We start from the raw sequence: 15,498 nt of genomic DNA, 5'->3' as shown, positions 1-15,498 counted from the left end.
GGAATGGTATCTTATTATAATTTTCTGGAGGAGAAAAGAAATTTAATTATTGGTCAAAAGAAAAAATGGGTTCAAAAAGAGCTGCTTGACCTCGTCCTTTGACCTGACAAGTGTCCGTTTGTAGTTGAATTGCACCCTTAAACGAGCATCTCAATTATTACCGTTTGGCCGTTACCGCCACTACGCAACGGAGAATCAAAACGCGGCACCTCCCATAGTTCGCTATTGGCACGCTTTCTTCAACATTTCATTTGCCTTCTCATCTCTCTCGTCCTCTGCAAAATTTGCGAAAAGCTTTGAAATTCCAATGGAATCGGCCATTTCGTCTCCGCTTTCCACGTCGTCTCATTTGCTACCTTCGCCTTCCCGTTCATCGCTTGGCTCCAGATCTCAATCTTTCCCGTCACTTCAAAACCTCCGGCATCCGAGTTTCAAATCCAGATGCTTCCTCGGAGTTCCGTTCCGTTCGCGCCAAACCCAGCCAATCCGATGTCAAAGTTCGAATCAACAACCAGCTAAGGACGACGGTTTTGTCATCGAAGACGTTCCTCACTTGACTGATTTTCTCTCTAATTTACCGGTAAGCTAAACAGTAATTAAGCACCGGTTGAATGTGCGCTCAAGAAAAAGTCTACGCAATTTATGTTTTTTTTATTTTAAAGTCAAAGTTTTCTCCTTTCTTTCAGTCGTATCCAAATCCATTGAAACAGAGCCAAGCTTATGCTGTTGTCAAGTACGTTTGTCTAAATTCATGTTATTTTTCCCTTGAAAGCTTTATTTTTGGGTCATATGTAAATAATGGGTTTATGTTGCTAGGCAAACTTTTGTAAGCACTGACGATGTGGTTGCGCAGAAAGTGAGTGATCCCTTTCCACGCTTCCAAAAAAGAGAGAAGAAAGTTAACTGCCAAACTTTGAATTTGTTGAATTTGTCTTACTTTTTATTTTGTTGCTTTTAAATAACTGCATCATGCAATGGCTCTAGGTTGTTGTTCAAAAGGATGATCCCAGAGGGGTACATTTTCGACGTGCAGGACCTCGGGAAAAGGTACATTTTCGTCTAAATCACCACCTATATATGATATGCTTGGCGAAAATGAAACTCTAATAACATTATCTTTTCTAATGTTAGGTTTATTTCAAGTCAGATGAAGTGCGTGCTTGCATAGTGACATGTGGGGGTTTATGCCCAGGGATCAATACTGTGATTCGAGAAATTGTATGTGGCTTGAACTACATGTATGGTGTGGAAGATATACTTGGAATTGAGGTTAGTACATTTTACACTGTTGCTAACTCTGTAAAACTCTTTTAGTCAAAGGCTATTAATAGTTCATTACTATATTCTTTACCATATATTGCCTGACCAACTCAAGAAATGTAAGCATCCCCTTGCGTTGCCGCTGTTGAAAACTTGTAGGGAGGATATAGAGGCTTTTATTCTAAAAATACATTGAGGTTGACACCAAAAGTTGTCAATGATATCCACAAGCGTGGTGGGACCTTTCTTCGAACTTCACGAGGAGGTCATGATACAAACAAGATAGTTGATAACATACAGGACCGAGGAATAAATCAGGTGGAAATATTATATGCTCTCGTTTCCTACATATTTGGGCTGCTTTAACTTATTAATACACTATGGAAAACCCAAATGAAAAAAATGAAGTTAATGAGAGGAAGTCGTTAACATGAATTTTAGGTGTACATAATTGGAGGTGATGGCACCCAAAAAGGAGCAGCTCTAATTTACAAGGTGAACATTATCTCCCTAAGATGAATCCATTTCCTTGGCATAGCATGTTGTGACATTAGCATATTTTGTCAAGGAAGTTGAGAAACGTGGTCTTCAAGTGGCAGTTGCTGGGATCCCTAAGACAATTGATAATGATATTGCTGTAAGTTCTATCATCCCTGATGGATTTGCAATATTTAGTATTACTATGCTGTTACTTCCGCATTATGCAATGAAATTTTGATGCCATTTTAAAGAATTTGGCTAGTTCATGATCTCAATATGACTACTATAAATTTTAACTGACAACATATTTCTTCCTCACGTATATTGAAGAACTATATTTAGTCTATGACATGCTGTTCAATGTTAGTCAACATTCATAAAGTTGCCCCAAAATCATACTGGTATTATTTTTGGAATTTGGCTTTAGGTGATAGACAAATCCTTTGGTTTTGATACTGCTGTTGAAGAAGCTCAGAGAGCTATTAATGCTGCACATGTGGAGGTTGAAAGTGTGGAAAATGGAGTTGGAATTGTCAAACTCATGGGCAGATACAGTGGTATGTGCGTTGAACCATATAATGGAATGGATAACACACTTTCATTTTTCACCTTTTGCTTGTCATCTTATGTCAAATGATGAACGGTGAACATGTATTTGTAAGGTCTCTTTCTTCCTGTACTTGATATGTTTTTCTTCTGTAGGTTTCATTGCTTTATACGCAACTTTGGCAAGTCGAGATGTGGTAAGAATCTTAGCCCCTCTCCCTAGAACGTCAACCTACTTATGATCTTAATGATTTGCGGAAGAAAACATAGGATAGTTGAAAATATCATATCATACATATCATGTATGCAGATGTTCTAGAAATTATCGGAAAAGTATATATAATGTTTATGTTAAGCTGTTATGTGTCTTATGGAATGCGGATTCTACTACCCTTTCTTTTGAACTGCTTGGCTGACCTTGCTTTTATGTGCGTGCTTCTCCTTCAAATCTTTATCTTTTTTAAATAAATAAAAATGTTGTTCAATCAAAGATATCCTGATGTTTCTATTTGATAGTAATAAAGGTATGGGTGAAATGAATTACTGGGCTGTGGAAATTCAGCGTCTTTCTTTTCTTTCAGGGAAAAATTAGAGAAATTTTCTAATTTTCATATTTCTGTGATATAACTCATATTTCTTGAAGACTTTGCAGGAAACTATAGAACTGAAAATTTCTAGAAGCTTTATCAGTTCAACCCCCGTGCCAGTCTTCCTTTTAGGGAATGAGAAATAGAGATTTATGCTATGGCACAACTCAAGTGTCTTGGAGATTGTTTAGGAAACTAGAGAACCAAAAAATTTAGAAGCTTTAGCAGTTCCTAAAGAAGAATATGTTCTATGCTTAGAATTTGGAAAAGTTTATGACCTTTTCAACCACTTTCATACCCCAATTAAATAGATTATTATTTTTTTGTAATCAATAAGTAGATTGGTTTGCACAATTACAAGGACTATGAAAAGGATTGAAAAATAAATTAGTTTTGGAAATCATAACTTTGTATGTGCATTTGCAAATGATGCAGCAATTCAAATTAGTGAATTTGAAGCCGTGTTCATCTAGCCTTTGTTCTATTTGGCAATCAAGGGTGTGCGCATTGTCCTGGTCTAGAAACTATACAGTGATCTGGAAACATATTGGTTTTGATTCGGACTAGCACCACTTTCAATGATATTTAACTTCTGTCCTCCATAAAGTGAAATGTTGCTCTAAAGTAATAAAAAGTAGTAACTTAACTGCGGTGAGATCTCTTAATTGGCTTTTGGATGTAACAGGATTGTTGCTTGGTTCCAGAATCTCCATTCTATTTGGAAGGTCGGGGTGGGCTTTTTGAATTTGTTGAAGAGCGGCTTAAAGAAAATGGACATGTGGTTATTGTGTTAGCAGAAGGAGCAGGGCAGGAATATGTTGCACAGGAAATGCAAGTGGTTGATGGTAAAGATGCATCAGGAAATAAGCTACTCCTAGATGTTGGCCTATGGCTGACTGAAAAGATTAAGGTGTCGCACAAACTGTCAATAATATTTTGAGTAGTTTTGAGACACTTCCCTTTCATTTTATGGACTCCGAGTTTTTTTTTTTTTTTGGTTCTGCTATGGTTTCTTCTTTTGTTATCCAAATAATATTGATTCAGCTCTTTGTTTATATTTTCATGTCACAGGATCATTTTACAAAAGTTCAGAAGATGGCAATAAATACGAAATATATAGGTACATTTTGATATAGTGTATAGAATTTTGTTGCTGATCATGGAGAGTTTTGTCTCTATTAATGTTACCCTCAAGAGCCAAGCCAAACTTATATTCTAGCTAAAGTTCAGAGGGGACTTTTCTCCCTTTCTGTAACTGAATCTTCTTTGTAGAGAACATTATAGCAGCAATGAAAGGTTCAAGATCCAAAGTAACTTTCATCCACTTCTTTTTGCTTCTTTTACATTTTTATTAAGGTTTCTTTTCTTTGCTTGCATAAAGTCTAAAGTCGATGTGCTAAGCAGTCAAGATCTTATCATTCCCAAACGATTATTGTAGAAAGTTTCTGGGCTACATCTCAATAAAATAAATTATTTATCTTTTTATCCAACAGATCCAACATATATGATTCGTGCGATCCCAAGTAATGCATCAGACAATATATACTGCACTCTTCTTGCTCAGAGTGCTGTTCATGGGGCCATGGCAGGATTCAGTGGTTTCACAGTTGGGCCTGTAAACAGTAGACATGCTTATATTCCAATTTCTGTAAGCACTTTCCCTGCTCCTATTGTTGTTATTGGGTGTTTTTTGCTCTGGTTTATGGACATTTTACTAAATTCCTCTCATTTTCTTTATTTGATTTCTGAGTGGAACTTTTAAGAGGGGATAGAAGCTTTAGATAAGAACTAGATCCAGCTTGAATTTACAGTAACAATCATGAAAATAACTAGAAAAACGTTTGACATAAACCTTTCCTTCTATAGAAAGGAGAGAAGTACATAGATAAACTAACCAATCAATACTCTTAAATGGAAACGGACAGACTACGATTATTTGGACTGAGGCCAAACTATAAAATGTTAAAGGGTACAACTTATAAGTCTAAAACAAATAAAATAAAACTCAAGGACACGACTACAGCCCATCTCCAATGCATCTGAATTCTGAAGCCTGTTGAAATTTAATAAATCTTGAGGCTACTCTTAATCTATGTGCTAGTAGTGTATTGTTGTGGATCTTCTGTATTGATAAAGTTGGAGGTGTATGATTCTGATTCACCAAAAGATAGAACTTGTATAGTTATGAATGGCATATTGCAGCGTGTTACAGAGACGCAAAACACAGTGAACTTGACAGATCGGATGTGGGCTAGACTTCTTGCATCGACGAACCAGCCTAGTTTCTTTGAAAGCAATGAGCTGCTTGAAAGAGTTGATAAAGAGGATGTTGATGTGATCAACCACAACATGAGAGCTACTTCCATATAAATTTATGAGCTGAGGTCGCAGTTATTTTCAAGTGGACAGCACAACATTGTTTCTTGGAATTATGCCAACAGGGTCTTACCATTCTTAAGAGGTTTTAAACCAACCACTTTCCAAGGTGACATGACTTACGGCTTGCTTTTATTACACTTTTCTCGTTGAAAAATGAAATAAAATAAAGCAAACAGAAAGATGGGACATGGAGGATGAGAAAGAGAAGAGAGAAGTGAGGAAATGAGGAAATGAAGAGGTGGGGAGAATAGTTAGAATAAAAACTTAAGACAGTACAACAAAACCCAGATAATATCTTAGGCTCTGTATTCTGCATATCAATTTATGGACAATCATTCGTTGGGAAGATTAGGTTTTATGCTGCAAAAGATTTCTTGTTATATACGTTACACTACTGATAATTTGTTTGTAAAATAATGTCACTTTGGTTATGCTGTTAATAGATTCAACTTTGGCATCATCATCATCCTTTCACTTCTTGAAATAATTTGTGATCTTTTCACTGCCTAAATTACCATCTACCCTCATATTTGTGAAGCAGAATAAAATCCTCCTTTGTGGTTATTTCTTTCTTTTTGTGGTATGTAGTTGGTTTATTTTTAGCATAATTTGGATTGAATTTGAAACCATGTGGATAAGGTGACGGCAACAACAAAAGTCGACACATAATATCTCTTGTCCTCCTGTCCTGTTTATCTTTAGTTTCTCAACTTGCAAGGTTGTTTGTTCCTATCATGGACCCCAAAAATAAATGAAATTTAATTTCAAGTTGCATCCATGCTTGGCTGGCCGTCGTTTATCCGAGAGTTGCGTACTGGGCCAAATTAGGAGACGTGTACGGAACGTGGAGACAAGTTTGCAGCTTCACAGCTGGGTCGAACAAGGGTCCCACCTTTTAAACCCAAGTTGTTAACTCTGACCCACCAGGCAATCCCGTAATAGGCCCATCATGTGAACCAAATTCACCTTTTTGTTAGGTGCGACACGTGTCCACACCAGATTTTCCTTTCTTTTCTCTCTCTTTTCCTTCTTGAAATAGCAATGTTGACTTTTCTTATCATCTTTTTCATCTCATTTGTCAACACCAGTTTGACCTTTCATATTATTTGAACATGAACATTCTGACTAAGAACGGTTTTAGGTATGAAATTACACTACCATAACGAAGGGTTATAATGAGAGGGTCTTTAATAAACGTTCGATTCAGTACAGAGTTATTATTAGATTGTTGAATTGAACTTTTATCCTCATTTTACATGCAAAATGGACTTTATTTTTATTTTTTATGTGTGTGTATGTACATTGTCTTGTATGAAGTTCAAATAAAGAATTTCTTTTGGGGTTGTAAGTTAGTAACCCCAAAAGAAATGTTAAATATATCTCTACCATTAAAACAATGCCCTTTTAATAATAAAAGTAATAGCTTCTCTGAAAAAAAAAAATTAACAAATTTAACAGCTTGGGACTGTATAATAATTACACATTGCATTATTTTTAATTACTCTCATTTTTGGGTTTATCTTAACCCATATTTGTACACAGTGAATAAGTGACCCTTCTAGTACTAGTAATACATAGAGCATGCATATAGTAAATCAGTAAATCCACCATCCAATCACTTTGCACCACGTCAGCATAGGAGGATCCTGAATAACGGTGACAGTTGAGCTCCTTGAGTTCAAGGCTTCAAGAGTTCGGTTTCTGGCAGCTCCTCCTCCTCTTGCTTTACTGATCTCCTCCTCTTCCGAGACGTGTTCACCGGCGGTTGAGACGACTGTCCAGCCTCCAGTGGAAAATTCAGTATTGCTTTCCTACCCCTGAGCTTAAATGCAGCACAATCATAGGCCTTGGCAGCATCCACATCAGTGTCAAATGTCCCTAGCCAAACTCGAGTCCCTTTTCGGGCCGGATCACGAATCTCAGCCGCATACTTGCCCCACGGCCTACGCCGGACTCCCCTATAATGCCTTAGCACTTCACCAGAACCCGACACTTGCTGAAACTTATCATCAGGCGAGCTGGGAGTTGCACAATCACTAGTTGTTGTTTTTCCCTTGGTGGGTGAGCTCAAATTCAGAGGTTCGACTTTTATGGATGGCGAGATTATGGTTTCGGGTTTTGTTTCGAAATTGCAGGGTTGAGGGTTGTGGCAATGGGGATCTGAAATGGGGGAGGTGGACTCAGATTCAGAGAGGGAGCACTCTGGTTTCACAACAAGTGGTTGAAAATCATATGAGAAATCATCATCAGGGATTTGGAAATTGGGATGAGAAAAAAAGCCATCAGTGAAGGTGAAGTCTCCTAAGAGATGCTGGCGAATGAGTTCAAGAGTTGATTCATCTTGTTCTTCATGTGTTGGTGTTGCAATTTTGATGTGAGAGCAGGAGAGTTGATTGGCATGCATGGTGGTGGAGTGGATATGGATATTGGATATTGGATATTGGATATTGGCTATGCAATTTTAGTTTAGAATACACATTTTGGGACTTGGGTTGAAGAAATTGTGGCAACTTTATTATATTATATAGGAAAGAACTTTTCTCTTCTCTCTTCTTTTTTGTTTTTATTTTTTCTTAAATCCCTGCGGTCTTATTCATTCTTCTCTAATTAATGAAGATGAAAGCAATTAGTCCTTTTTTAATTAAGATTGAAATGAGAGCAGAGCAGCCCACAGCAGTAGTGCAAACTCTCTTCTGTTTCCAGCTGAAGGTAGTTAGTTATCTGACGATCCACTTGCAACTAGCCAACTAAACTAATTACTTAGCAGCAAGCTGTGGTTGTCTTCATGTGGCGTATAGAACAATGCCACGTGGAGGACATCATCACTGTTCATGAGCGCCAGCCAGCAGGACATCAACAAGTTTTGCAACTAGCAGTAAAACAGGGGACCTCGGATGCAACTAAACTCATAATGTCTCGTTCGTCTCGTGTCCAGATACAGAGCTATAAATTTATAAATTATAATTAAAAAAATGAAACCCAGAAAGCTGTATATCACCAAGTTGAAGAAAAGTTGGAAAGATCCCCCACAGCCACAGCCACAGGCACAGGCACAGGACAGGCCCATCATCAACTTGTTGGCTGGCCGCTGACCCCTCTCCTAGTCTCTTTCTAACAAGTTGAAAGACAAAGAGAAGACCTCTCTGCTCTAAACATAGTACAATTTCTCATTCAATGAATACACCGAAGATCAATCTTTACAGCTTCATAGCATTTATTAACCAAATACTGATGATGTGTCAATTCCATCCTCTATCCATCCCTCCAACTTAATTTGCTAAATACATCAATAGAATTCATCTGCATTAGCATGTTTACTAATTTGCAAGAAGAATTGAATTGAGGATAATTAGATTTTGAATTCTTATTGAAGTTGTTTATCAAATAATATGGATTGAGGAGAGTTAGATTCCGAATTCCTATTGAAGTTGTGTTACTAAACTGAATTGAGGTAGAAGTGGTACTAATTACTAAAATGTCATCATTGTCGGGTTAAAGTAAATGACAAATTTGAAATTTTAAAAATTGTGTGAGGATATAATAGGTAAAAAGATGAATTCCTAGTGGGTTACTTCTCCATGAATTAGAATACCACATCCCACTCAAGAATTGAATTTTTCTAAAATCAAGATTTCAATTCCTAATTTTGTGTAGGCCCTACTTCCTTTTTAATTCATTGATGTGAAGTTAATTCATGAATTATCCATATGTGGAATTCAATTCCTGATTACTAAACACACCATTTGTTGCGGTCAAATTTCACATGCACACCACATATGCCTCAAGAAAAGTATAACCCTACTACTTGCTTAGTAACTTAAAGCCGTTCATAAATGAATGATGGTCCACAATGTAACATCGAGCTCCCATCTCTTTCTACATAAATTAAATTGTTCCAATTCATTTCAATCCAGTCGACATAGACATAGAAGACAATTTTTGTCCGTGCCAAATGTGCAGCTTCGTCCGATTCTTACAATAATATATGCGGCTCATAAGAAAGTATGCGGGACCGATTGCTTACGATGAAATTCACATCTTATGTATAAGAGTATGATGCAATACACCGAATAAATACAAAAAAGACTTGGCAACAGATAAATACTATCCATAAGTTAGCACTTGAGGATCAATGCGTCTTAAATCTTCAATAGAGACAAAGTTAACTTGGAAATTTAGGGCCTGTTTGGTTTTCAACTTGAATCTAAATTTTTGAACTCAAAAATAGAATTTGAGTTCAAAACAAAGAAAACCTATTTGGTAGCACTATTTTTAAAAACTTAAACTCAAGAACAACTAAAAAACACCATAATTATTAAAAATAAAAAATATATGTTTTTTCAGTTTTTTTCTAACAACTCACAAGTTCTCAAATTTTTAAGATTTGAAAACAGTTTTCAAGTTGCATACCAAAAAAGTTTTTGAATCTTAAAAATAGATTTCAGAACACCTTATTTTTAAGAAAAAACAAAGTTTTTGAGTTCCTTATTTGAATATGATACCAAACGCCCCCTCAATTTTATTGTAAGATTCTTGTGTTTGTAGTTAGTGTATATATAGTTGTGACAAATGTTGATATTAATAAGTTGATTAGGGATTCCTTTAGCTAAATACACATGTTTATGGCAACCTAATGGAGATTGACATGTCACATCAAATGTGGAGCCTCCCCATATATATTATCATTATCCTAAGCAGTATTTTATATCATGAAATTTGGACAGACCAACAGCAATGAACAGTCTCCGATGACTTGAAACAATATATATACATTGGAGGAGGTTGCGCATACGCAACACCCTGCTTTAAAAAAGGAGTAAAATTCAAGAAATTAAGACAGAAGAGAAAGACCATACGAAATTTGTTGAAGCAAAGAAATATATTTGATTATATGAAATCAAGGAATAAACAAATCCAATAAAACACAATATGAATTCTTCAATCATATAATTGAACTGAAACAGAGGTAGCTTAAGCTTAGCTTAGCTAAACTATTTACAATAACCACCCAGCTAATCATCCATCACTCTTCTGTTTTGTACATGGATCATTAACAATTTTATGTAACCATAAGCTGAGGAAATCCCAGGAAAGAAGTGTGCGGAGATAAGGGAGACAGAGGGGGCACACTGAAAATCCCCTGTTCATTTTCTTTGCTAATATCCCAAACTGCCGTCCAACTCGACGGTGTTAATGGACAAACTCCACTGTTACTTGAACTTGAAGAAACCATCTCTTGATTTTCCTTCTTCATCTCTTTATTGCTAATCTCCTCGCTGCTCTGTCTCTCTTGACTGTCTGTGCTCTGTCTCTCTTGACTATCTGTGCTCTGTTCGCTGCTCTCTCTCCTCCTCTTTCTGCTGCCACCAACAGTTGTCTGCGGAGGCTGCTCTGTTTCTGCTGTTTTCCCAGCTTCCAGAGGGAAGTTGAGAATGGCTTTGCTTCCACGCAGCTTAAAAGCAGCAAGGTCATAAGCTTTGGCAGCTTCAATGGCAGTATCAAAGGTTCCAAGCCAAACCCGGGAACCCCTTCTGTTCGGGTCCCGAATCTCAGCCGCATACTTTCCCCATGGCCTTCTCCTCACACCCCTGTAATGTCTTGCAGTCTCAGAAGCTTCGACCACCACGTTGTTAGAGCTTGATGGGTTCTGAGGCTCATCACCGGACAGAACCGGCGGTGAGGGTATGGCCACGTTTATGGCGGGCTTGCGGTGGCTCAGAGTGGAGTGTCTGGGTGGTTTTGGGTGAGCAATCTGGGGCTTGGTTTCGAATTGGGTGTCTTGATCAATTTCTGGGATCAAGAAATCAGAGATTCTGAAATACTGATCAGAGCTGGTGATGGAGTTTGTCTTAGATTGAGAGGGAAAATGGGAAATTTGGGGTTGGGGGATTTGGGAGGTGCAAAGGTGGAGGCTAGAGATGAAGCTGTCCATGGAGGTGAATTCATTGAGGAGGTGTTGCCTGATCAGCTCTAAAGCTGAAGTTTCTTCATGCTCTGTTGCCATCTTAGACAAAGATAAAGAAAACTTAGACAAAGGAGAGTTGGAAATTGAAATTCAAAGTGAGAAGTGTTGAGTGGAATGGAGGAGAGTGTGGATTTGGAAGGAGTATATATATAAGAGGAAGAGAAGATTAAGATTGGAAGGATTGGGGAAGTTGGGGAAGTTTGGGGTTAAGGCGAAGGTGTGGCCTCACTTGGGTTTCCTGGATGAAGATAGGAAGCATCGTATGTGGGGGTATAAACAAGTGGAATTTAGACTGTGGACTGCACTGCAATATTTACTTTGATATTTTTCAAAGGCTGCACTTTCACGTTTTGAATTACCATGCTTCCAGGCTACTTCCTACTTCCAACGTCCAACCCTAACACATATGATTACGTCTAATACTGTTTAATCAAATCCAAATAATAGTATTATTTTAATACAGCCCACGTGCTTCAATTTCTAAACTTGTTTATTATTATATTTCTGTCTTTTGAACTTTTACTAAATAATCTGACTGAATCGTCTTTTGTCTTTTTTGCCATCTACGACAAGTCCATTTCTCTAATCAGCCATCATTATTAGTATTTTATTATTATTATTATTATTATTTTAAGGGAATCAGTGTTTCTAAACTCTCTAGCAAGGTTGGATTCAATGTCAGGTGAGAAAACTTATAATGATGATGTTTAGGCTACATTTGACTTTTAGGCTACCTTTCTTAGTTTCATGTTTTTTCTAATTAATGATGATTAACTTGAATATAAAACAATATGTACGTTGTCTTGACCAACGAATTTTATAACGATGATTTGCATATGTAAAAATAAATAAATTTGTAGTTTTTTTTTTCTTCGGTTACAAAATTGTAGTTTTATTGATAAGATTTCACGATCAATTGGCCAATGATGAACTTGCGACGTGATGAGATCAGTCCCACAAGTGTCGTTGGAAGGAACTTATTTGTCTAATTTTAATATTCTACGACAATGACATTCTTATTGTTTTTGGATGAACCAAGGACAATGGCGTTCATCCAACTGATGTATGTATAAGCTAAAATACAAGTTTAAATAAATAATATTGTATCTAAAAGGCACCAGAAGACATTGATGGTTATGGTGGTCTCATCCACGAAAAAAATATATATCACATTTTCCACTTTTTTCGAAACTTACAGGACTTCCCAAATTCATCTATCTGTCTGAAAATTCAGCCAAATAAAGAAAGGTATCAAATTGTATTAATTGCATATTTCCTTTTCATTATTTCATTACTTATCTCTGGGGTCCATGCATGACTATCGAGCCTGGCAAAGATATTGAAAACCTTGAAAACCAGACTGCCATAAATTGTTTGACAAAAGAAATATATATCAAACTTTAACAATCCAAACAACTATTAATGTTCCACAATGCGTATGTGTTCAATAAGATAACATCGGAATTAAAAGGAAAAAACAAGCCTTTAGGTTCACCAATTTCATAACATATCTTCTTCGATCTTATCCGCGTCTTTATAGGGAGTTGTTAAAATAGTTTTCCGTGCTTATTCAACAAGAAGTCACGGTAACTTTGATATCATTCGTGTCTTTGTAGGGAGTTGTTAAAATAGTTTTCTGCGCTTATTGAACAAGAAGTCACGGTAACTTTGATATAATCCGTGTCTTTGCAGGGAGTTGTTAAAATAGTTTTCCGAACTTACTAAACAAAAAGTCACGATAACTTTGATATCATCCGTGTCTTTACAGGTAGTTGTTAAAATAGTTTTCCGCCCTTATTGAACAATAAGTCACATTAACCGAACTCATCAAATCAATAACCATAATTATCCGTGACTTTTGGTTCAATAAGTACGGAAAGCACATTTAACAACTCCTTGTAAAGACATGTAACTATAATCCTTCACTAGAGTGTAGGTTTTTGTTTTTGCACAGTGAGCAGGTTTGAAAACATTGGTGCTTGTCTGACCTTGAATGGTCGAATTCAATAGCCACGTGGTGTTCGACCTTGACTCCGTTGTCTCTAAAATAATCAAACGTAAGCAATGACTTTCGTCCATAGTTTCAACGAAGCAAACAACTGCATGCAAGTTCTATGTATCGCAACATTCCACTTGCAAAAGATAATTTGATCAACTTGCATGCCATTATATATAATATAATATAAATATATTAATTTATGGATCCCACCCCACGTGGGCCATAGTAGTACGAAGGACTGTAGTGTCAAGTGTCGGGCAAGTGGGTTTTCTTTTCCCAATGGAAGAGAGGAAGAGAGCAAGAGAGCAAGAGAAGAAGCAACTGCTTTGGAATTTTGCTTTCCTGAATAGCTGTGGCTTAGTTGGACCGCTATCGCTCTTGGATTAAACTATGGATAATGACATGATGTGTTTGATAATAATCCTAATTAAATTATATTATATGTGTACATTATTTTGGTGACACGGATGGAGCCGACATAGAGACTCTGATTTGGATCTTTTCGTTTAGTCAAAACTATACATTAAATATTATGCGATTAATTAGTTGTATTCAAAAGACGTTAAATAATTATATTAAACAAGACATTTGCTAATGTTATTTTATTGGATGTACATATAAAAAATACATAAATTCGTAGGAAAAAACAAACAAACTATAGGTACAACGTTTACATATACAATTTATCAATAAATTACTGCGCCTACAATTTGATTTTAGGGGGGTGTGTGTGTGTGTTTTTTTTTCGTTTTTCTTTTCTATATATATATATATATATATATATATATATGATAGGTGGAGGAAGGAGCAGCATCAAGTAATGCATGTGATTAGTTCAAAGGAGATAAAACTAAATTTGTTTGACAAAATAAAAAAGAAAGTCGTAAGATGAGAATTTGGATGTCAATGGGAATATTATGATGTATGTTTTTTTTTCATTAAACTAAGAATAATGATGGTGAGCCGACTTGATATATGTTTTCGTGGCCAGCTGCATGCCGTAACACATTGACAAATACTCATAATAATTGTGTTGTGTGAATGTAAAAGTTTTACTTAACGTAGCTACAAAAGTTGGTCACTTCTTCTTCTCACAAGCTCCCAATTTCAACTTTCATATATTTCAGAGGCATGCACGATTGACTCGTACAACTCAAAACCAAAAGTATGGGCAGCTGTCAAATAAGTAGGTTGTGCTTGCATGAAGAACAAGACGGTCGAACAATTGTGGTCGGTTTCGGTTTTTTTGTAGTAGGCGGTGACGGCAATCCACATATATATATAACAAAATGTGAACATATATTTATGTACGATAACAGAATCATAGGACGGCAAAGTGGCCGGTTTATTTGATATGGAATTCATTAAGAAGATATAAGGAAATTAGAATAGAAAAATAACAAAGTTTCTAAAAATTGTAAAAACTTTAAAATTGAATTTCGGATTACTAAACGATCTCGAATAACTGGAAAAGCTCATACATCATGACGAAACCTAAATATATATGCAGTTTACCCAATTTATCCTTAAACGCTCGTGGCTTCAACTCCCCTTTAATTATTTCCACCATCTATTCTACATCAAGTATTGTGTCAACTATTCATATATCCAGCGACAAATAATACAGTTTTGGAATGTGTGGTCGACGTCCATGCCTTAGTTGCTGGACCATCACCGTATGTGAACATAGCCATTACATTATTGCTTGGACATTTCCAAAACGTGGGGTCCACCATGCTTGGTATTTAGATGCTGACTCAAACTTTTCGGTGCTTGCCCTACTTCCACAGAAACATTTTCATTCGCGTCAAACTACTGACCTAGATATCTGTGTGTGTAACTCTTAATTTCTATAACGATGACGAGAAAGGGAGGGTTGAATATTGACCAGATTAAACATAAATAAACCTGAGTTCGATGATTTGCTGGTCCCGGCGCTGATGAAAGTTCATTTTCCTATACTCTTTTTTGTCCAAACAAGTAAAAGTTTTCTGATTAATTAATCACATGCATAAAATATTGTTTGAATATTCTTACATGGATGGTTTAGTCTTCATTATTGTAAAAATTTGACTTCGCCTGTCCGTTGAAATAAAATAGTTTCTAAAGACTATTGCTGTGATTTTGTAGGTTTTCAAGACATGTATATACAAAGAAAAAAATAATGTGATATATATAATATATAAAATATTTCAACAGTCAACTCAAAATGTACACGGGATACTGATCTAGGTGATCTGCATCTCACCCCAGCAAATGCATTAAGACTCTTTTTTATTGAG

At 36.3% G+C, this 15,498-nt stretch overlaps 3 protein-coding genes across 4 annotated transcripts; 1 reads left to right on the top strand and 2 right to left on the bottom strand.

The window, feature by feature from the left end:
- Window positions 91-5,720, top strand: LOC18786114 (ATP-dependent 6-phosphofructokinase 4, chloroplastic). Of its 2 annotated transcripts, none has more exons than XM_020556108.1 (14): window positions 91-580; window positions 687-733; window positions 817-898; window positions 985-1,047; window positions 1,132-1,269; window positions 1,420-1,578; window positions 1,702-1,755; window positions 1,829-1,897; window positions 2,168-2,297; window positions 2,443-2,483; window positions 3,559-3,783; window positions 3,945-3,993; window positions 4,367-4,521; window positions 5,076-5,720. In XM_020556108.1, exons 1-14 carry the CDS (start codon window positions 308-310, stop codon window positions 5,241-5,243), a joined length of 1,653 nt encoding a protein of 550 aa, XP_020411697.1. In that variant the 5' UTR covers window positions 91-307; the 3' UTR covers window positions 5,244-5,720. The 2 variants fall into 2 exon arrangements, with proteins under 2 accessions (XP_020411697.1, XP_007219544.1); XM_007219482.2 differs by having other exon boundaries at window positions 95-580; window positions 817-856.
- LOC18785268 (ethylene-responsive transcription factor ERF106) lies at window positions 6,578-7,997 on the bottom strand. Its single transcript, XM_007219503.2, has one exon. It carries the CDS (start codon window positions 7,654-7,656, stop codon window positions 6,931-6,933), a length of 726 nt encoding a protein of 241 aa, XP_007219565.2. The 5' UTR covers window positions 7,657-7,997; the 3' UTR covers window positions 6,578-6,930.
- LOC18785391 (ethylene-responsive transcription factor ERF105) lies at window positions 10,113-11,623 on the bottom strand. Its single transcript, XM_007218644.2, has one exon. It carries the CDS (start codon window positions 11,254-11,256, stop codon window positions 10,312-10,314), a length of 945 nt encoding a protein of 314 aa, XP_007218706.1. The 5' UTR covers window positions 11,257-11,623; the 3' UTR covers window positions 10,113-10,311.

This window comes from Prunus persica, chromosome G2 (assembly GCF_000346465.2).
Source record: "Prunus persica cultivar Lovell chromosome G2, Prunus_persica_NCBIv2, whole genome shotgun sequence".
Classification (NCBI taxonomy): Eukaryota; Viridiplantae; Streptophyta; class Magnoliopsida; order Rosales; family Rosaceae; genus Prunus; species Prunus persica.
Note: the sequence above shows the minus strand (reverse complement) of the source record. Positions and strands in the feature narration are given on the sequence as shown.

Coding starts and splice junctions, on each gene's coding strand:
- LOC18786114 (XM_020556108.1), top strand. CDS start 308: ATGGAATCGGCCATTTCGTCTCCGCTTTCCACGTCGTCTCATTTGCTA. Junction 899..984: donor TCCAAAAAAGAGAGAAGAAA/GTTAACTGCCAA, acceptor CAATGGCTCTAG/GTTGTTGTTCAAAAGGATGA. Junction 1,048..1,131: donor GTGCAGGACCTCGGGAAAAG/GTACATTTTCGT, acceptor TTCTAATGTTAG/GTTTATTTCAAGTCAGATGA.
- LOC18785268 (XM_007219503.2), bottom strand. CDS start 7,656: ATGCATGCCAATCAACTCTCCTGCTCTCACATCAAAATTGCAACACCA.
- LOC18785391 (XM_007218644.2), bottom strand. CDS start 11,256: ATGGCAACAGAGCATGAAGAAACTTCAGCTTTAGAGCTGATCAGGCAA.